Source organism: Erpetoichthys calabaricus, chromosome 3 (assembly GCF_900747795.2).
Source record: "Erpetoichthys calabaricus chromosome 3, fErpCal1.3, whole genome shotgun sequence".
In the NCBI taxonomy this organism is placed as follows: domain Eukaryota; kingdom Metazoa; phylum Chordata; class Cladistia; order Polypteriformes; family Polypteridae; genus Erpetoichthys; species Erpetoichthys calabaricus.
The window spans coordinates 258,343,323-258,355,188 of NC_041396.2; the positions used below are offsets into that span (position 1 = coordinate 258,343,323).

The 11,866-nt window shown below is 36.7% G+C and overlaps 1 protein-coding gene across 2 annotated transcripts in view; it reads left to right on the forward strand.

Annotated features, from left to right (window-relative positions):
- The window catches only part of LOC114648837 (glutaminase kidney isoform, mitochondrial-like), a 67,149-nt gene that overhangs the window by 9,549 nt on the left and 45,734 nt on the right, over window positions 1–11,866 (forward strand). For both annotated transcript variants that reach the window (XM_028798109.2, XM_051924073.1), the window contains exon 3: window positions 11,733–11,854. In XM_028798109.2, coding sequence (XP_028653942.1) covers window positions 11,733–11,854 — 122 coding nt within the window. The remainder of the gene's footprint in view (window positions 1–11,732; window positions 11,855–11,866) is intronic.

The window sequence follows — 11,866 nt, forward strand, 5'->3', positions numbered from 1 at the left end:
CAAAAACGGCCTGCATGGCAGATTTCCAAGATGCAAACCACTGTTAAGCAAAAAGCACATTAGGGCTCGTCTCAATTTTGCTAAGAAACATCTCAATGATTGCCAAGACTTTTGGGAAAATACCTTGTGGACTGATGAGTCAAAAGTTCAACTTTTGGAAGGCAAATGTCCCATTACATCTGGCGTAAAAGGAACACAGCATTTCAGAAAAAGAACATCATACCAACAGTAAAATATGGTGGTGGTAGTGTGATGGTCTGGGGTTGTTTTGCTGCTTCAGGACCTGGAAGGCTTGCTGTGATAGATGGAACCATGAATTCTACTATCTACCAAAAAATCCTGAAGGAGAATGTCCGGCCATCTGTTCGTCAACTCAAGCTGAAGCGATCTTGGGTGCTGCAACAGGGACAATGACCCAAAACACACCAGCAAATCCACCTCTGAATGGCTGAAGAAAAACAAAATGAAGACTTTGGAGTGGCCTAGTCAAAGTCCTGACCTGAATCCAATTGAGATGCTATGGCATGACCTTAAAAAGGCAGTTCATGCTAGAAAACCCTCAAATAAAGCTGAATTACAACAATTTTGCAAAGATGAGTGGGCCAAAATTCCTCCAGAGCGCTGTAAAAGACTCATTGCAAGTTATCGCAAACGCTTGATTGCAGTTATTGCTGCTAAGGGTGGCCCAACCAGTTATTAGGTTCAGGGGGCAATTACTTTTTCACACAGGGCCATGTAGATTTGGATTTTTTTTCTCCCTAAATAATAAACACCACCATTTAAAAACTGCATTTTGTGTTTACTTGTGTTATATTTGACTAATGGTTAAATGTGTTTGATGAGCAGAAACATTTTGTGTGACAAATATGCAAAAGAATAAGAAATCAGGAAGGGGGCAAATAGTTTTTCACACCACTGTATCTGTACATCGCTCTACAATTCAGCACAATTTGCGCATAGAACATCTGTATGGCAGGATGATGACAAAGAAGCCCTTTCTGCACTCACGCCACAAACAGAGTCACTTGTTGTATGCAAATGCTCATTTAGACAAGCCAGATTCATTTTGGAACAAAGTGCTTTGGACTGACGAGACAAAAATTTAGTTATTTGGTCATAACAAAAAGCGCTTTGCATGGCAGAAGAAGAACGCCGCATTCCAAGAAAAACACCTGCTACCTACTGTCAAATTTGGTGGAGGTTCAATCATGCTGTGGGGCTGTGTGGCTAGTTCAGGGACTGGGGCCCTTGTTAAAGTCAAGGGTCGGATAAATTCAACCCAATATCAACAAATTCTTCAGGATAATGTTCAAGCATCAGTCACAAAGTTGAAGATACGCAGGGGTTGGATAGTCCAACAAGACAATGACCCAAAACACAGTTTGAAATCTACAAAGGCATTCATGCAGAGGGAGAAGTACAATGTTCTGGAATGGCCATCACAGTCCCCTGACTTGAATATCATTGAAAATCTATGAGATGATTTGAAGCAGGCTGTCCATGCTTGGCAGCCATCAAATTTAATTGAACTGGAGAGATTTTGTATGGACGAATGGTCAAAAATACCTCTATCTAGAATCCAGACACTCATCAAAGGCTGTAGGAGGTGTCTAGAGGCTGTTATATTTGCAATAAGATGCTCAACTAAGTATTGATGTACGGTAATATCTCTGTTGGGGTGTTCATATTTATGCACCTGTCTAATTTTGTTATGATGTATATTGCATATTTTTTGTTAATCCAATAAACTTAATGTCATTGCTGAAATACTTCTGTTTCCATAAGGCATGTCATATATTAAAAGGAAGTTGCTACTTTGAAAGCTCAGCCAATGATAAACAAAAATCCAAGGAATTAAAAGGGGATCCCAAACTTTCTCATATGACTGTATATGTGGCTTATGCAACACAAGTTGACTTAGATTTTTTTTTTTACTTTTTCCCATTGATGTTTTTCACATCATTTATCCAGAACTGGTCACCACAGGGTCCCATTAAAATTGAATGTTCAATATGTAATTTCTCCATGAAAATATAAGATTAAAACTGATGTTTTATACTATTTGAAACTGGAAAAAATCAAATTCTCACTTAGAGGATCTGTGCAGAACTTTTTCAAAACCTGGCAGGATCTAATCAATAACATTTTAGAATAAGCTTTTAAAGCACTGAGGAAGCAGATTCTCTCCCCATTTCTTTTTCTTCTCCGTTTAGTTTTATTCACTTATTAATTCATCGATTTACTTATTTTTACTAGCTTTAAGTTTAACTCTGTTGGCCATGCTCTCTTTCTCAGGAGTGGGGATTGATTTGTTTTCAATCCTATTTTTGTAAAAATTGATCTACTTGTATGGAATGTTGTGTGATTACAATAAAATCAAAAAAATTATTAAAATTTCTTCTTAGCAATCATTACAAACTACATGGCAAAAGTAGCATATCAAAAAATAAATAATTTTTGGTTTAAATATTTCTTCAGTTCTGTAAGTATCTGTAGTTTCTGATGGTTTGTTGTTTTAATCTTTTCATTCACAATAAACTGGCCAGACATGAGTGAAAGTGCTGTGCAGTGTAATATTTCTGTACTATGTCTGATTCTGTTAGAATACGAGCTCCAGAAAGAGCAGGTTGAGAAAATGGATAGATAGATGGATGAAAGAGAATTCTATACTCATTTGCTCACTATAATTCATTTGTTGTCTTATATGTGATACACTTGACTCTGCAGCTAGTTTTGTGGTCATTTAGTGAATTAGAAGGAATATGGATTATATCTTGCATTTTTGATATTAACATCGTTTTAAAGGATGATGTCTGTTATACCTTTAGCTGATAATTTTGTGCAAATCAGCTTGCTTGGTTAGGATACAGTCCGATTGTTCACAGGTATTTTTTTACAGATGGAGCACAGGAAAATAAATTGATTTACTCAGCTTCACATTTGAGAACTGAACCAGAAACTCTGTGTTAGCCACTATGCCAGCATACTCAAGCACATACCCATAATCACTCATTGGATCAGTTCAGAGTTACGAATTAACTTAAAATGCATGACTTTGGGATGTGCAAGGAGAGCTGAATATTTAGAAAACTGCTAAAACAGACTTGAGAAGACTGCATTAACTCAATGGTAACAGTGGCTGGGCTAGGATTCTAACCCAGGACTCTGGTTTTACAGTATATGGTAAAAGCGCTGCCCTCTCTACCCTAGTGCCACCTTTAAATCCTGCATTATATTTTTTTATGATAATTTTTTTATTTGTAATCAAATAATCAAGAACTGACACCTAAAATTACAAATGGTAACTTGTAATGTGACATTAAAACTCCAAAAGAATGCACAACCCCTACTGCAGCCACTTCCAAAAAGTGAAATGCTTAACAGTCATGAATTAACAATGGGGAAATTAAAAGAAGTGTATTGCACAGTGTAAAGAGTTCATGGTATATTCCCAACCAGTATGGATATAAATGTGGATATACTGTAGGTTTGATTGTATTTGTATTAATTAAAACTGCAGATAATTCCAGATGAACACAGTTATAGAAAGATATTATCACTGACAAGAACTAACATACCTGGGATATTTCTATCTTTAAACTATAGGGAGTTTGGCTGCTATAGTTCTCAGCAGTAGAACTTTCATTTGCAAGGGAACAGGAGATAAATTGTGTTTAGACAGATGAACATACAAGCACATACAGAAAGATACAATATTTATGCACAGAGAATTAAAGGGAACTGAAAGCAGAACACAAAGGCATAACAGGTGGACAAAAACAAAACTTATAAGGATATTTAAGGCTTCTTGTTAGAGCAAGAGTAATAAAATAGGGTGATGAGTATTCCATAGTAAAAGTACAATGGAAGTAAGAAATATCTGTAAACAAACTGAAACTGCCTACGTTGATAGTCAATGTACTTAGAGTATAGTTTGACATGTTTTAAAAAGCAGTTTATTAGAATAAGAAAAAGCGGCTATATGTAAATAAATAGGATGGTAAGGAAGCTGAACTTGGAAAGAGAGCCCACACACCTTCAAGAGGGAGCAGAGCTGCAGCTGAAAAAGAAGATGAAGGTATATATAAAATCTCCCATTGTATCAATGCTACATTGCAGCCAGACATAGAAAAAGCATCCACATGGGAGATTTTCAAGGGCAGCCAAGCAAAGGTGTTGGAGAGTTAAACCATCAGTGGTGAGTGATACAATTGTAAGTACAGAAAACACCCCAGGTTTGGTCTTTGGACCTAGGTCTCTTTCCAGTCTATATAAAGCTATATAAAGCCAGAAACAATTGATTTGACCTCATTCCAATACTTACTGTGTTTGGAGTGGATTTCTGATCCGATAATATCTATATATATAAATTCCCTATGTGCGTCCAGGTGTCCGTGTGTGGGTGTCTTCTGATGAAGTGCGCATGCGCGGGGCACGGTGCGAAGTGCGATATTACTGTCAGAAAGTTAGAGGCATTTTACGGAAATACAAACCAGTATTACTACGAGAGGAAATTAAAGGTACACAATACAGTGACGCATATTACAGACACATACAAGCCAGTATTACTGCCAGAGGAGATTAAAGGTAATTACCAACGCGCACGCCTGTATTACCGCCAGAGAAAATTAAAGGTATATTACGGACGTACAAGCCAGCGGACGTACAAGACGGTATCCTTCAATAAGGGCGCGCACAAAAAGGCGAGCCTCAAAAGGGCGACCTCAATTGGGCGCAGCGAATAAAGGCGCGCGTAAATAAAGATCTGCACCTTTGTTGCTCTTCACATATTCCAGAGCCATTTGAACTAAATTATCTACGAACGCCTTTATTTGCCGCGCTCAACTGAGGTCGCCCTTTTGAAGCTCGCCTTTTTGTGCGCGCCCTTATTGAATAGAGCCGTACAAGACAGTATTACTGTCACAGAAAATTAAAGACACACAATACACGGCGGCAGCCCACGAAGAACAGTCAGCTCAGCAAGTAAACATCAAGAAAAGAAAGGCTGAAAGAAAGAAAAATACAACCAACAAACAGAATGAGGTCAAAGTCCCTTGCCATTTAATATAGACTGTTCCTACTAATGTTTATGCACTACTGTTCTAGCGCCCGTTATTGTAACGGGCTAAATGACTAGTACTAATATAATATATGTTTCTTTTGGCTTCATCTATGTATGCTATGCAGAGGTGTGAATTTGTGATGAAAATGGGTGCAAAATGATCACAGCAGGGAGTTTCTTAAGGACAGTACTAAATGGAGATATTCTAATGAAAAACTTACATTTAATTAAAAAATTTGAAGTTAAATGTGATTTGCCCTAATTTTACATAATATAAAATACTAGGGGGCCCCTGCTCGCTTCACTCGCCAACCCCCCCGGCCTGTGCTACGTGCCAGCCGCTCCACATCTCTGCCGCTCGCGCTGGTGGATTTCACTTTCACCAAACAACAAATCTTTTAATTCTCACGGATACACCTCTTCATTGGGAAGAAACACTACTTTTCCCTGATGGCAACACGAATATATTCAATCTGTTATCACTGTTCTGTTATTTCACCAAGTAATAATTTCCATTTGTTTGCACTAATGCGATCTTTACTATCATTTTTTTGAGACTTTAGAATTTTAGCACTTTCATTACCTCTAATCAGCTCTGCATGTGTATTGCACCAAAATTTTTGAATTCTTTACGACGTTCTACTTTGTCATCTACTCTTTGTCTTTTATTTCCGGCCCTAGGCATGGTTAAATCTCTTGGCACAATGTCTCGCCTGACGTGAAAGTATCTCTCTGAAAAAGTCACGTCTCGTCCCAGGCTAAAAAGTTTTCTCGTCCCAGGATTTTTTTATTGTAATAGAAACATATTTTCATATTGTGGTGTAGAAGATTGGACAGAATGATGCAGTGAGGTGTAGAATTGTGAAGGCTGTTAAAACAGTGTTCATTAAGATGTCATGACAGTCAAAATCGCAAAAACTGTGTGCGATATACTTTATAAGCTTGATTAAGCTGTGTCTTACGCAGACTGAGGAAGAATGAACTCTGTCTTTGGTTGATTTCCATTTGTAATCTAAAAATGGTATATTTCTGCTCCCATCACAGTCTCAGATTATACAGAGATTATTTTTGTTTAACACTAAAATTCCTGAAGCCTATGAAAAACTCATAATCCTGGCCCACCTTAAATCCCTTCTCACCTCTCCATCATAGTCTTTTGTTTTTTAAATGTATTGATCAGCACAAGCAGCAAGCAGCCTGCTGTTCAATCCCCCACCTTGACGTAGCTCAGCTCGGGCAAAAAGCTCTCCCAGCTCAAGGTGTGTGAGGTGCCTGGGGTTGTATGGGATAAATAATACAGTATATCGTTATTTGGAATACATGAATTTCATCTGTGTTCCATGTCTACAAAGATATGGTTAAGTGTAGGATGAAAGGGAATGCGAGAAATGCAAGAAATGCTGAACACATACCTAAAGCAGAAACTTTTTCCATGTTATACTAATAATGACCTTAAGTGTATAATGTGTGAAGACTTTACTCCAAATATCAAATAAACATGTGCGCTTTTATTCAAGAATATAACCAAAGAATAAAAAACAGCATTTGATTTACATCTGGCTGTCAATGAGTTAAAAAACTCAAGCTCAGATGTGAATCGACAGAGAGGTTACACATATTCTTGAATGGTGCAGACGTAAGAACTACAGCCTTATAACCAGGAGGTCCCGGGTTCGAGACCGGGCAATCTGCATTTTGAGCAGTGAGCTGCTGTTGTTATTATAATTTCTACAAAATAATAAAAATATACATTTGATTAGAGTCTGTAACACCTGGTGTAAATTTTGGCTACATTTGGCTACTTGTAAAAGTTAGCGCTTGTTTTTTTATTATTCAGTTTTATTCTCTCAGTGACGTTCACATGATACAATGAAAATATAATTGCCTCTCACTCTCTGAGTTGATGGCATTTATCTCCATTCTTTTCACAAGAACAGCGCTGTGGCTGATGCCTGCTCAGAACTATTTGTTGTACCGGCAATCAAAGATACAATGTCCCGTGACCACTATCAGACTGGACAAAGGCAGGACCGTAGCAACAGATAGCTTCTTCACAGCGCTTTCACCAGCTAATAGATGGCTGCACCGCAACACAATTCTGCTTGGCACCAAAACATAAAATGGGACTTCCACCTGCAGCTAAAGTCGCTTCAGTACACGAGCAATTCGCCACGCTGCTGTTTAGATCTGGTAGTGCCATGATGACGGTGTATGCGCTCAAAAAGAAGAAGCCACAGTAAAATGTATCTACTTTACTTGTAAACTTGTTAAGCATGGTGGAAGAATATATGCTTAATTTGTATTGTATTTATGTGAATATATGTCACTATATGTTATACTTTTATCTTCTTTGTAAATATCTTATGAATATTTGATAGGTGTGTGGCTTTTTTTAAAGGTTTGCTGTGTGTTAATTGCTTGTTTGTGTGCATCATACAGTATATGTTTTTTGTTAGAAACAGGTACTGCATAATTTAAATGGTAATCTATATTTATAATTACACCTAACACCTAACTCAAATATATTTTGTTTTTCATTTTTGATATTGTACCCTATTTTGATGTAATTGTTATTATATTGTTTTATTTAATTTTTTATATTGGAACGCAGTTTAATTAAATAAATGAAAATACATGGTATGTTCAATATTATAAACCTGGTCACACTACACAACTTTTCCAGCGATTTTCAGTTGTAGACATTATTTACATAATCTTACCAAGTCAGAGGCAGTCATGTAATTTGACATTCCCAGTGATTTGAAAAAAAGAAAATATAAAGGTGGTAAAATCTAAAACAAAAGTGCAATACTAAGTGTAAAAGAAAGAAAGAAGAACCTAGTGTTCCTATTTAATACTTTAATTTTGAAAGAATTTCTGTGTCTGTCTGTCTGTCTGTCTGTCTGTCTCTCTTAATCTGCTTGAAAAACAAAAACTACTGATTTGGTAATCAGTTTTTGACAGCAGATTAGATTGTGACATAGACTTAACATTTACATGTTGATGATAAAAATATAACATAAAAATACTTAAGTAATACTAAAACATATTATTCAAATCTTAGATAAAATAAGTGTATCTTATATTTTTCAAACGAAAGGTAAAGGTACTTCTTTATTAAACAGACCACCTTTAAGAATTAACAAAAAGCAACTGAATAAGATCATATACTTTAAAATAAAATCTGACAACATCATCTGGGTACTGAGTTTAAACAAATTCAAAACAAATAAATACATGTTGTTCCTGAACTCCTTCAATTAAAAGTTTATGTTCAAAAATAGTAGGAGGTATACATACCACAGGAAGAATATGGCACATATTATAATGCCCCGGGATGTTGATAAAGGAATGAACTAGCACTTCAGACAATGCTGATGGTAGGTCTCCTCCTTCAGCAACCCTGATCTTCCTGTGCTTCTTTAGGAGTGCCCCAGGCATTCTCATCTACCTTGCTCCCTGCCTGCACATTTATTCTCCCGGCTCTGCCTTGTTCTTCACTTTGGGTCAGATGCAGCATTACCCATGTCACCTTCCACAACTCAATGAAATGATGCAAGCCAGTATGCTCAATGAGACCCACTAGTGGCCATGTACACAGGCCAATGGATTTTAGCAGACGAGAAGTACCTAAGTATTTGCAGGTAAGTACTCACTATCCATGTCTCCACTTCTATGCACTGCAGTAGCTCCTTGCTAACCCAGATAATTCTAAATTGCAATTCTTTTTTCCAGCTTCTTTGTAATCTGCATATTTGTTTCTAAAGATACTGTTTTTTCATAAATTACTGGGTAAGTAATATTTTACAGCTTTATACAAAAACTACCAGGGATACCTGGCTCTACGTGGGGTAGAATAAGGTGCAGGTGTTGTCACTAAATGCCCCATTAGAAAAACTTTGCCCTCAAGCAGTTTTACTGACTATGTCCACCATGTGGAGCAATTTTTGCATATCTGTGCCAAGTCCCAAAAATGCATCCTCGGGCACATAAAATTACTCAATGGGAAGAATTTTGAAATGAAGCATCATCTATGGTCTTCCCTATGAATCTTTACAAAACAGGTGGAGGTTCAACAGTGTGGATTATTAGTAAACCAGACAAACACATAAACACACATTTGTGGCTTCTTTCCCTCTTATGCTTTTTGGATCAAATATGTACATCCTCTGCCTTTTTGTGTTTGGATTAACTTGAATTGTTTTTTTTTGCAGGACATCCTTGCCAGACCTGAACACAGACATGGCCTTTCTCTAAATGTATATTATTTAAATGTTTCATATTAATTTGACTATTGTGTGTTGTCAATATTTCTGGAGGTGGTTTGGATGGATGGATGGATGGATGGTTGGATGGATGAATTGGTGGATCAATATAAGATCTGGTATTTTTGTTTGGTTCTAAAGACAAGTTCTATATTTCTGATATATTCCATTCCATTCATATATTTCTGATATATTCCATTCCATTCATATAATTCTATAGGCTACCAGATTTTATTTAGAGTTTTCAGACACCTTCACTTTCTGTATACTTTAGTGTTTTGTAGATTTAATTTTACATGAATAAATTTACCATTTTTGACCATCAATCTACAATCAGTAACCTGTAATGCCAAAACATAGCAAGATGGGTAATGCCTGCATGTCCTACAACTACATAAATCATGTGTGGAAAGGGCTTTGAATATGGCAGTTTTGAGACACTTCCCATTTAAAGTAACCAAGCTTAAGAGGAATCTGCTAGGGAGAATGGGATAAACTTCGCAAATCTAGGTGTGAAAACTTATAGAGACTCAAAACTGTAAATGCTGCCAAAGAGGCTTCTACAAAGTCATGATTAAAGGTCTGAATATTTTAAATAAATCAAGTGTTTATTATTGGTTATTGATTGTACACCAATGAGCAAAAATGTCAAATTTATCCATTTGAAATTAAATCTAAACTCACTTAAGTGTGCAGAAAAGTGAAGGGTATGGAATAATGTGCTGCAGATGTTGTATCAGACGGTTGTGGTGAGCGCCCTCTTCTACACGGTGGTGTGCTGGGGAGGCAGCATTAAGAAGTAGGACGCCTAACGCCTGGACAAACTGGTGAGGAAGGCAGGCTCTATTGTAGGCATGGAGCTGGACAGTTTGACATCTGTGGCGGAGCGACGGGCGCTCAGCAGGCTCCTATCAATTATGGAGATTCCACTGCGTCCACTAAACAGTGTCTTCTCCAGACAGAAGAGCAGCTTCAGCGACAGACTTTATTCAATGTCCTGCTCCACTAACAGACTGAGGAGATCGTTCCTCCCCCACACTATGCTACTCTTCAATAACTCCCGGGGGTTGGGGGGCTTGGTTGGGGCAGGTAAATGTTAACATTATTCAAAGTTATTGTCTGTTTTTACCTGCATTTTTATTACTCTTTAATTTAATATTGTTTTTTATCAGTATGCTGCTGCTGGAGTATGTGAATTTCCCCTTCTGATTAATAAAGTATCTATCTATCTACTTTCTGAATCCACTGTACATAGTTATAGTTGGGAACAGGGGATTGCCAGGAACTTCACAATATCCTGGTACTAGGGTCACAATAAAATAATTTTGTTTTTTTATGCTGTAAAACATAGGAAATTAAGAACGCCATAATGTCAGTGTAAAGATAATGTTTCTAGGCTTTAATATTGAGGTTTTTCATGATAGCTCAACATCCTTCTAAGACTTTGAAACATGCCAGAATTATGAACATTTTAGGATTTGGTTTTGAGTTTTTTTTTTTGTTTTTTTTAGCTGTTAAACTGGTCCATGAATGTAGGCAGTACACAAACATAAGCTAAGGGGTTCAGTTTCAAAATAGCAGGTAGCAAGCTATGGAAGTGAGATACTGAAACTACTGTAAGGAAATGTTAACATACCTGTGACTTGTGTGACAGAGGTAACAATCTGTATACATTGTAAATCTCTCATATCTGTCAAATTAAGTAAATGAAATAAGTAAAAATTACATATAGACATAAATCCAGTGAATAGAAGGTTTGCCTTTGTTTTGGACCTAAGTGAGCCCATGATAATTAATCAAATGCAGCACAATGATTTTTAGTATTTGGCAAAATAGTATTACATACACTGTATTATAATTGTTTAAGTGTAATCTGCAAATTCAGAATAGGTTTAGTTAAAGAGTTTTATAGATGATTTTCTTTGTATGTAGCAGACACATCTATGAAGTAATGCAATTGTTGTTGTTGATATGACTCCGAACTCTGGCTGGTGCTCATTAAACTTTTTTATTAATTGTGCTGACTCTTATGATCGTAAAGAATAATGTCTGAAGTGAGTAGTAGGGTAATCCAGACAAGTAATGAAGACAAGGTAAAGTAATTATTGCCTCTTAATGTAGAGTATTGCCAAGTATCAGAGCTAGAGGTGTATGTTAAAAATAAATTAGAATTAAAAATTATAAATGAGGTAGTCATTTTAACCCTGAATCAATATTACAGACTGTGAAATACTCTGCTTTCAAGAGCTCAAAGCTTTTATGATTTATTTTCAAACCAAGAAAGGATGATGAATTAATTATTCTCAAGGACTTAATTAAAATTACTGGGCCATTTTGTATGTTGTTTTCTTACCATTTAGATTTTCTTGTATTCAGAGGATATTCTTGTATTTTGTTTTTAACAGGCCCTGAAAAGCACAGGTCTTCTGACCACAGACCCACGACTCAGAGACTGTATGGATCTTCTGCAGCACTCGGTACAGGAGACGGCGGGTGGAACTATGATGGATCGATATCTCTTTAAGAAGTGAGCCTGGTA